At 41.5% G+C, this 14677-nt stretch overlaps 1 protein-coding gene across 2 annotated transcripts in view; it reads right to left on the minus strand.

Moving 5' to 3' along the window:
- Positions 1-9024: 9024 nt before the first annotated feature.
- Positions 9025-14677, minus strand: part of LOC131673632 (carbonic anhydrase-related protein 10) — a 107390-nt gene continuing 101737 nt past the window's right edge. Inside the window, exons 7-10 of one of the 2 annotated variants that reach the window (XM_058951763.1) lie at positions 11160-11314; positions 10856-10981; positions 10643-10691; positions 9025-10535 (exon numbers count right to left, since the gene is read on the minus strand). In XM_058951763.1, the coding sequence (XP_058807746.1) occupies positions 10489-10535; positions 10643-10691; positions 10856-10981; positions 11160-11314 (377 nt within the window). In that variant the 3' untranslated portion in view covers positions 9025-10488. Of the gene's footprint in view, positions 10554-10642; positions 10692-10855; positions 10982-11159; positions 11315-14677 lie in introns of both variants that reach the window. The other variant, XM_058951762.1, reaches the window with a different exon arrangement.

Raw genomic sequence — 14677 nt, forward strand, 5'->3', positions numbered from 1 at the left:
TGCCTACCTTACGTCTTTACGCTCGGCGTATCTGCCGATTTTCCCAATCGTCGTTGCTCGGAATTTATCCTCAGTTTTATTTGTATATTATCTTTTATACTCTGTGTCAAATCAATGTATATTCTTTTTCATGAAGGAATTTATACAGTTCACTAATTGTTATCGTAATTCGTTGCTATTAGTTTGATTTGATGGGTCCATTATCTTCGAAAATTTTCACAATTTCGAAACGCATAACCGAATGAACGATGTTTTTAAGAATTTGTGCGTTGGTTAGATTCATAAATCAATATTGTCAAGGCAAATCGGTATAAACACGTTGGCAGCTAGAGGAAGAGAGATCCGCAAAGGTAGTAAGAAGCCGGTCTCGTCGTGGTCTGTCCGGAACCTGGCCTGGTAGCAGAGTTTAACTTTGACGAAGGCTGTTAATCCTCGAGATCCGCGAAAAGTGTTATGGATAATAGAAGCTAAAATCGCGAACATGCTTGTATCGAACGAATGTCGAGCGTAGGAGAGGAATCGGGCGCGTTAAATAAATAAGAAAAAAAAAACGAATGAAAGTATGAAGAAAAGCACGTTTGTACAATTATCGGTTAAGTACAATTTAAGCGTAGCGCAAAGTGAGAGAGTGATAAAGCAAAGCCAGGCGACAGAGAACGAAGTAAAGCATCGAGCAGGTACTCACCGTAAACACAGATCAACAGCCCTTGAATATAATTTCACCCCCGACGAAGGTCGCTGTACGCTCGTAACGATATAGTACCCGTTGGTTTCAAAATTGCGCCGTGTAGCGGGGGTGGGCGTGCGGCTTAATGTCCCCCCGCTTGTCTTTTCACAATCGCGCAGTCTTGTTCGCACACAGTCGGTCGCTGCACGAGAAACCGGCACGTCAATAGCTATTATGATAACGAAAAATGAATGGAATAGTGGCCCGCAATTCGCCAGAGCCAGCTGACACGAACAATGTCTCTCGGCTGTAGTGAAGTACGTGCATGCTGCTACAAGTCCGTCAGCAAAATGCCGGACACGCGAAAGAGGTCCCCCTCTCTCTTTCTCTCTCGCTCCTTCGCTTGTTCGAACTCGCGTGCCATGTACACTCTCGCTCGTTCACGTATACGTGTATATTTACGGCGCCTCTCTCTATCCTTTGCTAGTTTGACTACACTTAAATAGTTCTCTCTCTGTTTTCCTCACTTTGCACTGTACTCTTTATCTCTCTCTTCTCTCTCTCTCTCTCTCTCTCTCTCTCTCTCTCTCTCTCTCTCTCTCTCTCTCAAACACTTACTTTGATGTTCTGACCATTCATATAAAGAAGTGAAGTGCAGAATAAAAAATATGTATATTTAATTATTATTCTTTTTATTTTTATTATCATTATTTTAAAGCGTGAATAATAAAATAATTATAATTATTTTAAAGCGTGAGAGGGGTAAATAATAAGTGAAAGGGTATAATGAGTGAATTTCAATTCGTTCAAACAGCGTATCGATCATGTAATTGGTTTATATGTTTTCCGGCATCATATTTATTGCCATTTATATTCAAAATTTTTAAAACATATGTAACTTTGAAACAAGAGAAGTGCTATAATGGATTTGATTGACGTTTATATAAATTGCTAATTTTTTCGATATTAAATGATTATTTTTTCAATGTATGCAGTTTTTTGAGGAAAGATTGAATTTATTTACAAATGGGAATAATAAATTAAAATATAATACACAAAAATATTTGAATAATATCAATTCTTCTATGAATTACTAAAATTAAAATTTGAAGATTTTTTTTAAATACCGTTATGGAAAATGATTTGAAAACTATGTAAATGGCATATATGCATAACAGACGTAATTAGTTTATGATTGAAAATTATATTAAATGTTTTTTTGAACCACTGTGACGATCTGGTAGTTAAACTACGAAAAGAAATCATAATTTTCTTCGCTCTTCAAAGAAGCACTTCACCGATGCAGTTGGCAGCGTTCTTTTAAGTATTCTAATAAGTATAATTTGAAAAATTATGTTGACTCGGCATTAAATGATTCTGACTGTGTATTTTGTCGCAAGTTGCTATTAAATTGATCCACTCGGCCCCCCTCCCTTCATCTCCCTTCGAGAAGTAAGAGGAATTGGAAAATAATGCATAAAACATTATCGAATGTTTCGCTCTAAATTGATTCTCAAAAGGATAAACAGAGAGACCGTGTCGTGCGGGAGTAAGAGGAGACGACTCTTGTTTAGCACAATGTCGCATCGGCGGGGGCGTCGCGCCAGATCCGTATCGATCTCTCGCGGGAGAAAGGACTCGGCAGGTAGCTAGCTGCTGCGTCTCTAACTCGATAACGCGTAAATTTTTGTCGCTTATTTGAACTCGCTGTAGCGACGGTAAGGTAAAAATAGAAAGAAAAGAGAGAGAGATAGACGACGCCTGAAGGGATGTCCCTTTAGCAGGAATTTGGATGCAATACGCTGCGCCATCGTCTTAACGTGGTTATGCAAAAACCCGAGAGAGAGAGAGAGACAGCGCGAACGAGAGTCGGAAAAATAAACGAGGCGACTCACGTAGAGCTCTATACAAGAGGCATACACGTACACACACAAAGTCAGAATGTGAATCTAATAAAAATGCTAAGTAACGATGCCTGCAGCCGATCCTCCCCCTTTCCTTTCACCCATAATCAATATCTCGTGTAGTGAGCTTATTACGCAAAGAGCGAGAGGAGCTTTTCTTTGGCGAAGTCTACGAGAAAGAGAGAGAGAGAGAGAGAGAGAGAGAGGAGATAGACTGAGACGCGCGGCCGCGCAGACCTGCGATTGAAATTTCATTCGGTGCTCGCGCTTTGCGGGATATTTGTGCCACTGCCTCTATGAAATTATGATTGGTGAAGATGAAATAATTCCACGTGCAAATATTGAATTACTTTTCATATTTACTTGCGGCACTCAATTTCTTTGATCTACCGCTGTAGTCTACTGTCGATTCGCATTGTTTATGCGCTCTCATAAAAGATTCATAAATCTTCTGATTAAGGTAAGCTACGATGTATTTTAGCTTTCATGTTTTATATTCGAGTGGTATAAAATAGGCTTAGTCAGTTATGCAGAGATTGTATACATCGTTTATGTTTTGAGGTCAGGACTAATGAAATCCATATAAAACATCAAATCGAAGACGTCGAGTGCATTTACTAAAAGAGAAGAGAATTTCAAAATAAAACAATATAATACGTAAATTACGGGAAATGTAAAAATAAGTAACAGAGGAACACGAGAAAGCGTACAAATGAACAAACGTGAAGAAAGAAATTCTTAGTAAAGTCTAAGTACTAAAGTGGATAGCAAACTTTTCCGTGAAACTCTCCTTTTATTTTCTATAGGTCGAGTCCTCTGTTTGTATCTTCAAAACTCTCTTTCTCTTCTCCTTCTTTATTGCTAATAGATTTTATTGGCAAAGACACGTCGATAAAAACCATAAATAACTTATGTTGATCCAATTTTTAATCAAAACGCTATTACCTATAAACAACTTGGAAAAGATAGCAAAACAATTGTGAGCGTGTGTATCAATTTGGTCTTGACAACACAGTAAAATAACTCGTTGAAAAAAATCAAAAGAGATAAAAACGCACATGATACAATGGAGTGTTTGCAGGAAGCACGTCTAAAACGGACGGTGGCCAGATGAGCAACGGCGGCGGCGGCGGCGGCGGCAATAGCGTGAGCCTGAGGGAAAAAGTGAAACGCATAACCGAGAAAATTAATAGCACCGACAGTTGTTAGTTTCGCAGCGGGCATCGCGCCCTCAACGGGCGGTATTGCGAAACAAGGGCTAAACTGACATTGCCATGAAGCGGAATACTAGCGTGGTCCAGCAACACCCAGAGCGAGAGAGAGAGAGACTGCTATCACGCTCTAGATTAGTCGATTCTTTTTCCTCGTATCTCTCAGCTTTTTTCTCACTTTATCTATACTCTCTTGAATCAGAGCACTTTTTTGTTTTTAATGAAAAATTCTGGATTCGCATCTATCACGAGGTAAAATTGTTCTTGGCCGAGCAAGAATTTGCGTACCGACAAACTAGTTCGAGGAGTTCGCTTGTCTTTTTCAAAATTGTTCTTACCAACGTAGCTCGAAGAAATTTAACGCGATATTTTCGACAAGGCAAATATTACGATTCGACCCAATTGATGTGTTTAATTTTCGTACGATAACTCCTTAGATCGACAAATATCTTATATCCGTTGCAGCATGGATCAGGTATACGCAGACGATCATTGAACTTGCTTTACGGAGAGTGAAAAAGAAAGAGTGGCAAATTATAGCAAATGTAATGGGATTCTTGTCTATTACCGAGCGCAAATAATGCCGTTGAAGATATGAATTTAGTGGGACAGGAGATAGCGGACGCGCGTCCCACTCCAAGACCAATTTTGACTTGTATGAAGAAAAAGAGGATGAGGAAAAAAGCGTGCGCGAGAAAGCGAGGATCAATGAAAGTAACGACTGGACGCCTGCGGGAACGAAAAGAGAAAGAGAAAGAGAGAGAGACGGAGGGAGAGAGGGAGAGAGAGCCAGATGTAAGTGCGAAACGGGATATAACAAAAATATTACTAGGAGCTCTAATCTTTCTCGCTCGTAATGGCGTCCATAATTCCCAGGCGCGTCATCGCAAGCCATCATCGGACCACTCGCCGACCGCACCAAGCTTACACCAGATTCTCTCTTTTTCCTTCCTGCCCCTTCGTGATTCTTACTGCTCATAGGTTTGTGTCAAGGTACGACTTGGAAATCGTTGAATAGCTTTTGCAGCTATCTGATATTGGTCAGAGTGTAGAAATGGCAAAAGCGGAGTCATGGAGGTATTTCGCTTGAGGGAGAGAGAGAAAGAGAGAGCAAGAAAATAATTGGAAAAATTAAAAGAAGAATTTTGGGCTGTAAAGCGGATTTCTACCTATGAAAGGGACCTACGTGAAAGCCTCCTTTTGAAAATGCGTATCTATAAAAGTGCACGACGATCTGCGCCAAGAAGTTAAAGAAACGCCTCGTAAAAAGGATAAGTTTTATGAATTGGTGCAAAGTCCAAACTTCATTACACGCGAAGTATATTTGTATAATTTTATGCGAGGCAAGAGAAAGAAAAAAAAAATCAGGAAAGTTGAAGCTTTTTTTCACACCGTTCGACGGCAAATCAGCTTAGAAAGAAGTTATTGCCGCCGGTTCAAAGAGTGCCATTAAGTCATTACGTGTGCCGTGGAGTTTGGAAACAAGATAAAAGGAGTTTACTGTCGACAATGTGTGTTGCGCGGGCGGGCGTGACGACCCAGCAGCCAAAATAGGTTTCGCATAAAAGCCTTCAAAAAGCTCGATGCTAGCTCCACCCTAATAACGGAAAGTACTTAATTATGGTTTGTTTTTCGACATCGCACGCCGCTGTCGTGGCGTATAAAGGTTTACTTGTGATAACGTAGTCGTTTACTGAATAAATTATTTTAATAGCTTTCACCAAACTTGCGTGCTCTTTGTCTCGCGCGGAGTTGCGGCATGTTTGCACTCTATTACCGGAGCTCACTTTAGCTTCGTGCTAAAAATATGCAGTTTGGCATGAAACCTTAATTATAGGCTATATTGCATTTCATATACGGTGCAAGTACATGTTCGTTGCTTTCTGCAGCTTTGTGCACATTCGGTGAATTGAAAAACTTGTACGTACTTAAAAAAAAAGCTCATCCTGATTATATTTACGAAGCAATTAACAAATTCTACAATTATTATAAATATGTATATCAATAAAATTACTACTCAACCAAAAGAAGTGATTGACTGGCTCACTCGGTGGGAAAAAAAACAAATAAAGAAAAAAGACGAGAAAATAATTTTGGAGTACAATCGATTGCAGTTAAAAGACGAAATCACATCTTCAGTGACCATAAAGCTCTGTGAATAAGTCCTCCTGCTGTTCTCTTTTATCCTTGATTCTTTTAGTCTCTTTGGTCCTTTGCACTCGAGTCGTCGAGTGGCTCACGATGTTTGCCCAGCATCTCATCGTTGGTTTCCCCTTTTCCTCTTATACGTTCGAAGGGACTGAGACAGTTTTCACAAGTTGAGCTTGTTTTCTTTCGACTTGGCTGTATTTTATAGGTTTCATGTTTTCTATTGATATCACAACATTAGCATTGCCAGTAGTGGAAAAAAATGTTTTTTCAATAATTGTTTTCTTCTCAAACTGCACATTTATCTGGCCTATGTCATTGATTAAGTGTTTCTATCACCTCTAATGCAAGAACAAGGCGAGATTTAACAATGGAATGATCAATAAATATAATGTTTTATGCAATATCTAGCACGTCAGTTTGATAGATATTCTCACAGCATTTGTTAACATAGCGTGAGCATTCAGAATTATTATAAAACCATAAAATTGTTAATGAAATATTCCTCGTAAAACCGCTTGGTGGCTGAATTGCACAAGAATAGCTCACGCGTCTGACGAGCGACACACCCCATCTCCGAGTGCAGAGCACTAGTGTTAAAAACGATAATCTTCCGGTTGATCCTAAGTGTACTGCTTGGATCTGCTCTCGGGTTTCGTATCAGCGCGAGATTGCAGCGGCTTGCGAGCGCTGTTCCCGTGATGGTAGTCAGCTGAACACCCTCGGAGAGCAGCTATACTCGGATCGGGCTGACTCTTTCCGGCCAGCCGATTTTCGCACGCCGAGATGTTGACCATTTTTAAAAAACCCGCGTATCCGCTTCGCAGCGTGATCGATAAATTCCGACAGTCGACACGCTGGGGGTGTCCGTTGTATGTTATTCCATACTCTCGCTTTACCATTACTCACACGGCTTGAATTTGTCCACATTGACAATCCGAGCACTGAGCAGGCTCTAGTATTTTGAGATGAGATATTTTTAAAAGAGAGATGGGTTTAAAACAATTTTTTAATGATAGTAGTACTAAGTTACCCCATATGAATGATTTTGGATTTATCTATAGATGAAAATATCACAGGTTGTACACCTTTATGGGGGAAGATATAATGCTACTTTAGTTGGCACGAGTAAAAAGGCGCATTCGATTCTTATGATTTGATTGTTGTTATTTCGTTTGTAATTCTTACGTTGAATTACTTCATTTTTAATCGTTAAATTCTTCAGAATCTTTACGTGCATCAAGCTTTTATTACTCAATATCACTATCAATGACAGTACAAACAAAAATACCTATTACCATAAGATGAAGAATATTGATACAGCAATATTTACGATAGCTTCTGCAATATAAATTTGTGCGGAACATGATTACAATGAACCAATAATTGATTTTGCACACGTCGTCGAATCGAAAAAGAGGGTTGTAAATTTTTCAAATTTCAAATTTCATCGGAGCGTGCTTTATTAGAGCTCCCTCTGCGAACGAAATGCCTGTCTTTATTTCTCATAGGTTCCTGCGCCCCCCAAGGATTCCTCTGCCCCCTAGCATGAGCATGGTGTGTAGGAACACAACTTTCCGCGCGGGCGCCGGGCGTGCGCGGCAAGATAAAATTTACAGCTCATCTCGAGCTAGTGCACGCGAACGCGATAAAAATTTGTCATTATTTCCCTCACCGCTGTGATTCTTTATATAAAGAAGAGGCAGAAGAAGAAGAAGAAGAAGAAGAAGAAGAAGAAAAAAGTGATCCGCTGACAAATTGACAATCCGGCATCTTCTTCGGCCCTACGACCCATCTGCCTCTCACTATTTTACGCGCGCACGCGACGGCTTATAGTTTTTCACTTGTCGAATGGGTTCTTACATTCCCTCGCCTCATGCGCGCTCACGAAGTGTTTTTAATGCCCTACTTTTGCACAGCGCGCTTTTTGCTTGTAACGCTGTCTCTCGCATATTGAAAATGTTTCGAATTCCAACTGCGAAATTCTACATTGAATACTCATGGACGTTGAGTTTCTTTTTGACAAACTATTTACGATTTTACGACGTTTACGTAATTAAGAAACTTGTAATGCGCAAAGTTTTTAATGGTTACTCTTCGTACTTGGACTAGTTGTTATTACTTCTAGAATTTCCAAGCCATAACAAACTAATTCATGTAACTTTACCTATAACAGCTATTATTATGAACCACAAATATGTGTTCTCATATGTAGGAAACTAGCCTGATCGTTTGTTAAGAATCGTCCGCTGAAAATCCGCTGAAAACGAGTTTGACGTGTGTACGATTTCCGTCGTCAAGTAGGAATTGATGAATATAAGCGTGGATAGAGTTGTCACGTGATTATAAGGCAAGTCTGGCGAAGAAACTGAAGCGAACTGATAGCTCATGCGCAACCTTAAGCGTCAAACTTGAAGGTACTCTTGGAATGTACGTTTTGCCCGGAGCTTGGGCTTGCAAATTAAACGCAACTCAGTATCTAGCGTCTAATCTGCGTGAGGCAGTAGCAGCGGCGGGAAAATTAACTTCAAATTAACACTGACTGGCCCTACTTCGCCAGCTGTTTCACTCACTGTCATATGCTTAAAGTTGGCGGGCGCGAGCGCGACTCTTGCCCTGAAATCCGCTCAAGCCGTTAGCATAATTTGCATGGAGAACATCAAACTCTCGCGGCAAATAATTTGCAAAATGCCCAAGCCTCCCGCGATGGCATTTGAATATTTAGCGCAAACTTTTTGATTATGTTTTGCGGACGAGTACGAAAGCGCCACGAAATACATTTCAAAAGCGCGTCTTCCCGAACGCGTGTTCGATTTTCTAATGGAATTTCGCCCCCGTTACTACGCTGCCGCATCTAACGTATTTGTTTTTAATTTGATTTCGCGCCAAGTATTAAGTGAATTGCCGTATCAAAAACGGATATACCTGACCTACATTTTGCTCCCTCCACGCGCGAGCATCTCATCGAGTGTTTCGTCTCTCGCGATGACATTTTTTTAATTATCGAAAAGTTTTCACTTACCTCTGGGAACAACGGGACATTGGAACAGGTGAATAAATGTTCTTTGTCGTTACAATATAACGTTATGTTTATTATTATCATTATTCGTAAACCAATAAATGGTTCATTCCTTTAAATCATTTTTGTTTCAATCATACAGTTTAATTTTCGTTCTTCTATACATTTTTTTATTTTGTCCTAAAAGTTTTCATGCCTATATGATACTGTATTTACAAAAGCGCAGGGTTATTCATTCATCGACTACGCTATGATCCCAATAACAGTCCACCCAACCCCAAATACCTCAATTAATCTACTTTACATAAAACTTCCTTTATAATTTGCATCTCTTTCAATCTTTCTCGCTGTCTCCCGCAATCGACTTGTAAATGACTCTCTCCTACATAAGATCATCGAAAACCAAGCAAACGCGCAAAAGCTTCTTACGAAGTATTATAGTTTTGATCGATATCCAGAATGATTTGGTTACAATTGATGACATGTTGCACTCGTCGTCGTCGAGCGGCTTTTTTCCTTTCGTTATATTATCGCTTGACTGAAAAATAATTGACAACAAAGTCTGTCATTTAGATCAAAAGATCGTTGGCATTGTAAGCATTAAAAAAGTTGAGCGGCATCATATTGTGTTTTTTTCTTTGTTCAAGTTTGGTTTGCATTAACGTCTCAACGCTTTCTTACTTGGAATTTAATTGAGTTTTCTTTTTTTTCTTCCGTAATCGTCAACACGCGCAATAAAATAAACTTTTACAATCTCCATGCGACTTTGTACAGAATTTTTCATCGTTTTTATTTTTATCTTTTGTGTGTGTGTGTGTATTGCACAGGATTATGTATATATGTATATGTATAATATCGTTAAACTTACGTTTCTTTTATTATTATCATCTCTGTTTCTTTTTTATCGAAGCTTGCCTCTATCGAAGAGGACAGTCTGCAAGACATCAGTTCTCAACGTATACGAAGCCTTAAATATCGCCGTCCTCTCCACTTTGTTTCTTCGAAATACAAACAATATTTTGTAGGTAGAACCGCAAAGAATTCAACGCAGTTACCGTTAGATATTCGTTTGGCGCTATATATTTTTAATATTCACACAATGAACTGTGAAGTGCTTGCGGGATAAAGCCGGGACCATCGTACAACGAATATACAAATCGATGGAGTGTTCCGGGTCTACCCTGAAGCACGTACGCAACGTACAGAACATAGCAGACAGAATTTTCTTTTTTTTTTCTATTTACTTTGCTCTTATTTTCGTCTTTCCATCGTTAAAGGAACTTATGACTCATTGACCGCGGCTCTCGCAAATGTAAAGCGCCGTGCGATAATAATATCAGTTGTTGATTCGTTCGCTTTTCTCATCGTCGTACATCTGCAATAGAAAATATAACTTTCTCCATTCACACTAATTGTGTCGTATCGTCTGTTTGAGTTTGAAAACACATTATGCGATCGAGCCCGCGGGACGCCGCCGGGAAGAAGTCGTGGGATTTTTGGTGAATTGTTGCGAAGCGTTGGAACTGGCCGGCGGACAATTCAGACGACGTTGCGCGACAACGTGGTCTCGTCTCGCCACGTATTGGCTGGAAAGAAAAAGTCATCTATTTAAATTTCTCATCGGTGGCCTTAGCCCGAGCTGTTGGGGGGGAGGCAGTGTGGCGCTTTACTCATGGACAAGCGCTCGGGTTACCTTTGTATCGCATGTCCGTCGCCATCGTCGGGCACTTAGCGTCCGGCCGCTGAAACAAAATCAAAAGAACGGTGCACTCTCTCCGGTAGCCTATCTCATCGGTGTCCTCTCTGCACTTGGCGACATCAAACGTTTTCTTTTCCCAACGTGGAAAGAAAAACAATTGAGCCGCCGCGGCGCGCGCCAATTAGAATATCGCGACAACGGTCGTACCTTGCGAAAATCGATGTTCGTTCGAATAGTTCTGTGATGGAGTCCTTGCAGCGGTCTGGAGTTATTCCCGAGCGGTGCCTTTGGCATTCTGTCAGGTCCTTGCATCAGCCTCCTCAGGGCGTACAGCTGCACAGACAGAACGAAGAAACAGATACAGCCGAACTCTAAACTATTTCAAGTGCAGCCTGTCTACTCGAGCGAATGAATGATGGCGTCTTATGCGCGATGGAAACGACGTACAACTCATTAAGCGCGCGCTCGAGCTAAACTGCTGGTGCATAAACACGAGACAAGTTTGTTATACCTCCTGCGCAGTAATGTAGATAGGTTTGTTGAGAATCACCCAAACCGCCGTCTCCCAGCAGCCCGGGTGCGTCGTGCTACCCTCGTAAGTCATGTAGCCGTCTGTGTCGGGCATGAGAGCTTTTAATGAGAGATGCCGTACGGGAGCTTTATCACCTGCGAACATAAAAACGCCTCGCTAAGTACCTTCCTCTTCTCGCCGCGCGCGCGCGCCTCTCGATGCACCTGCGCGATTGTTAGCCGATGCGGCGCCTCGCGCCTTATCGCCCCCACTCGGTCGCTCTTTTTCAGAGGCGACACAAGGAAAAGAAAAAAAAGACCGCGCGGAGTCGAACAGGCGTGACTTTATCGCCGACAAGTTCGTATCGCGTCCAGTCGCGGGGGGTGATATTCGCTCGCCGCGTATATACAGCGCGAAAATGTCCCGCGGCGCTCGCGACGCGCCGCAGTCGAGACCGTATAAATCACGCTGTTCTTACGGGCAAACTGCTCGAGCGCGCGCACTCAAGGCTTCCCTGTATTAATCGATCTCTATTTTCATCCCGCGGACTCTCGCTTTGTGTGCTCGTGCATATATATATATATATATATATGTACGTATCGCTGGTGGAAGCTTTCGTAACAGGCGCGCGCGTAACGGCAATCCACGGCTTCGCGCGTGACTTTTTGAAATAGCGACGTTTTACGGGAGAGGCCCCCGCCGACTAACGCAGCTCCTCTCGGCTTCGACCTCTCTTTTTCTCTCTGCGCGCACTTGCCGCTAGACTTTCGTTGGCCGCCGCCACCGCAACGCGCATCCCGTGAAATATATACGCGTGTACACCTCTTTGCAGCGGAGAAAAAGGAAAAAAGGAGTGCGCGCGTGTGTCGCGGCAAGCTAGAGGAAAAGGATGCTTTATCGCGCCAAGTACTTTACCGGCTTCGCGTTCTCTCCCTCTCTATAGTTGACGCTGCAGAATTACAGCGGCAGTGGGAAAAGCGAGTCGAGCAAAAGAAACTCGATACGCCAATGATTGGCTCTCTTCAAATATATACACTGCGCGGCAAAAGCCAAGAAGATGGTCGCCAGAGACTGACGCTTTCGCTCTCTCGTTCTGTTTGATTCGTTCGCTTTATAGAGCGTCTATTTGGAGGCCTGTGTGCGTTATCGAAAAGAGAGAAAGAGAGGGAGAGAGAGAGAGAGAGAACCACTCGAGTCATGATGTATTATGTTTACCGAGTGAGCGTCTTTTCATTCGCCTCTACGCAATCTTTTTTTATTCGTGATGTATACTGTGCTTCTCGTCTAGTAGCGCTGCTTTGTTCAAACAACACTAACTTTGCTTTTCTACGTATTTGCTACTATTCCTTCCTAATATTGACACATAAATAATGAAAAATCATTTCCTGTACGAGTTCTAGAAACGGTTACGTGATTTATAGTAAATATTTCAATATAATGTTCATTTGTTGTTAGGTTAGTTTAAGAGATATTTAAAGCAATACTAGAGAGGCACCGATTGGTAACGCGATGGGGCACTAAGATTCGTTTTATTATTATTATAACAATGAGCTGTCACGATAGAATCTAATTTTTTTAGTACCCTCGTTACTACAGACATCACCACATTTAAAGAATTATCATCTATAGCATTCACGATTTTGATATTCATTCATATCGTTACAAAAATTCATCAAAGTAACTTCGTTATCGTTTCAAGTTGTTTATTATTTTAATATCGCTCTCACAGTTCTGAACTTTTCCGATAAGTGGGAAATTCTTACTGGGATATGGAAACTTTAATTATTTGAGAAAATTGTTTGTTGGACGAGGTCGCGGCGAATCCGAAGGTATTGAACGAAATAAAACGGTGAATCTTTGACATTCTCAAAACAAATAGAAAAAGTGCAAGCACGGACAAATAAAAACAGTCGTAATATTCGTAACGAGCTTACATAAAAGAAAGTGGCATACATAAAAATACGACGCAGAAGAAAAGCAGGAAAGAAAGTCCTAAACAAGTACGGCGCGGAATCTCCCTCTCGCGCAACTAAAATAAAGTAAGTCTCCGAGCAGCAATTTGCGCGAGTGAAGATCCTAGCGAAAATGACAAATAATAAGTAGACGCTTGGACTGTCGGCTATGGTGAGTGCTCGCTCTGAATGGGCTGGTGATTGATGAAAAAACATCAATTCTTCAGCGCAGCGGAAGCGGCTCGCAGTTAGTCGTTCTCGCTGTGTGCGCACGCGCGCATAAATGGGGGGGGGGGGAGAAAAAATGAAGCGGTCCCGCGAGAGAGCGGTAATAGTTTAGGGTGAAAGAAGAAGGAAGAAGAAAACTTGGAGGGAGCGAAAAATAAGCGATGCCATTCTCGAGAGGCAGAGAGCCCGGGAGATGATTACGCCGCGCGGAGTTTCTGCGGCGCTGCTTAATGGATCGAATTAAAACTGTGCTGCTGTTGCTTTGCTTCTCTCAGCGCCGTGGTTATTCGTTGCAGTTATAATGCACCGCTAATTTGTGCGGTATTCGTGATTGCCAAGTCGCCGTTTTCCACATTTTTTTTTCATTGTTGTGTCATTTATATTCCAAAGCAAAGCTCAAAGGTTTCGAAAAAGGAAGAGTCGATAGCAGAGCTTAGTTTCAATCGCTCTTCACCCCTCCAGCAAGCGAGCTATACTGATTTTAATTAAAAATGTTCAATCGCATAATTCGAAAACGCTGACCTTCAAGTCTATAAGCTAAGCTATTTTTAGTTATCAATTCACGATACAAGCAAACACGTAACGGATCGACCTGTTTACCGTAAATCGATTGCTCTGTTCAAACAACTGTCCTATCCCGTCGTACAAAAATGAGAAACTCGGCTCCCAAATATCCATTAAGCTTTTGATTTTTCGAGAGAAAAACGTATATTCGGATCGATATTGGTGAATGGGATTTTCCACGCAAAGGCGAGCCAAAATTATCCATGCTCGCGAAGAAATATCCTTGGCTTTTTGTTCGTGCATGCACCACGTCTGCTCACAAAGGTTACGGCAAACTCATTAGCGCGCCACTTTTTCTCGTATGCGCGACGATGCCGAGCTACGTAGTGAGTTTCCCTATATAAGTGCAGGCAGACGGTAATGATGTAATGCGGTGTACTCCTTTTTTTTTTTGGTTGTGCACCGACTACGGGGCTGAATATACGTAAATGTACTTTCGTTGTAAGGTGTGATGTTTATTCATGAACTGAAACGCCGTTAAAGAATGTTGCACGGAGACCTGTCACGCCGGTGTAATCAATCCACCCGCGACTCTTGATGAAAAACTGAACGATGGCGTCGTCTTAATCGAAATGTTGAAAGACTCCAGCGTTCTGAATGATTCTATGAGAGCTAATGTGCCATCTGTCTTGAATTTCTAATTAATTTTCAACGCATCCTTTGTCCGATGACAATTCTATTGTATACTAATTATCCCGTAACTCCAAGGATGTAGAAATAAACGTTCTTTTTCCAAAGTTCCAACTCTATTGAGGCGTCGAATAATCGTCTAAA

This window comes from Phymastichus coffea, unplaced genomic scaffold (genome assembly GCF_024137745.1).
Source record: "Phymastichus coffea isolate CEN01 unplaced genomic scaffold, Cenicafe_Pcof_1.1 PCOF00187, whole genome shotgun sequence".
Lineage (NCBI taxonomy): Eukaryota > Metazoa > Arthropoda > Insecta > Hymenoptera > Eulophidae > Phymastichus > Phymastichus coffea.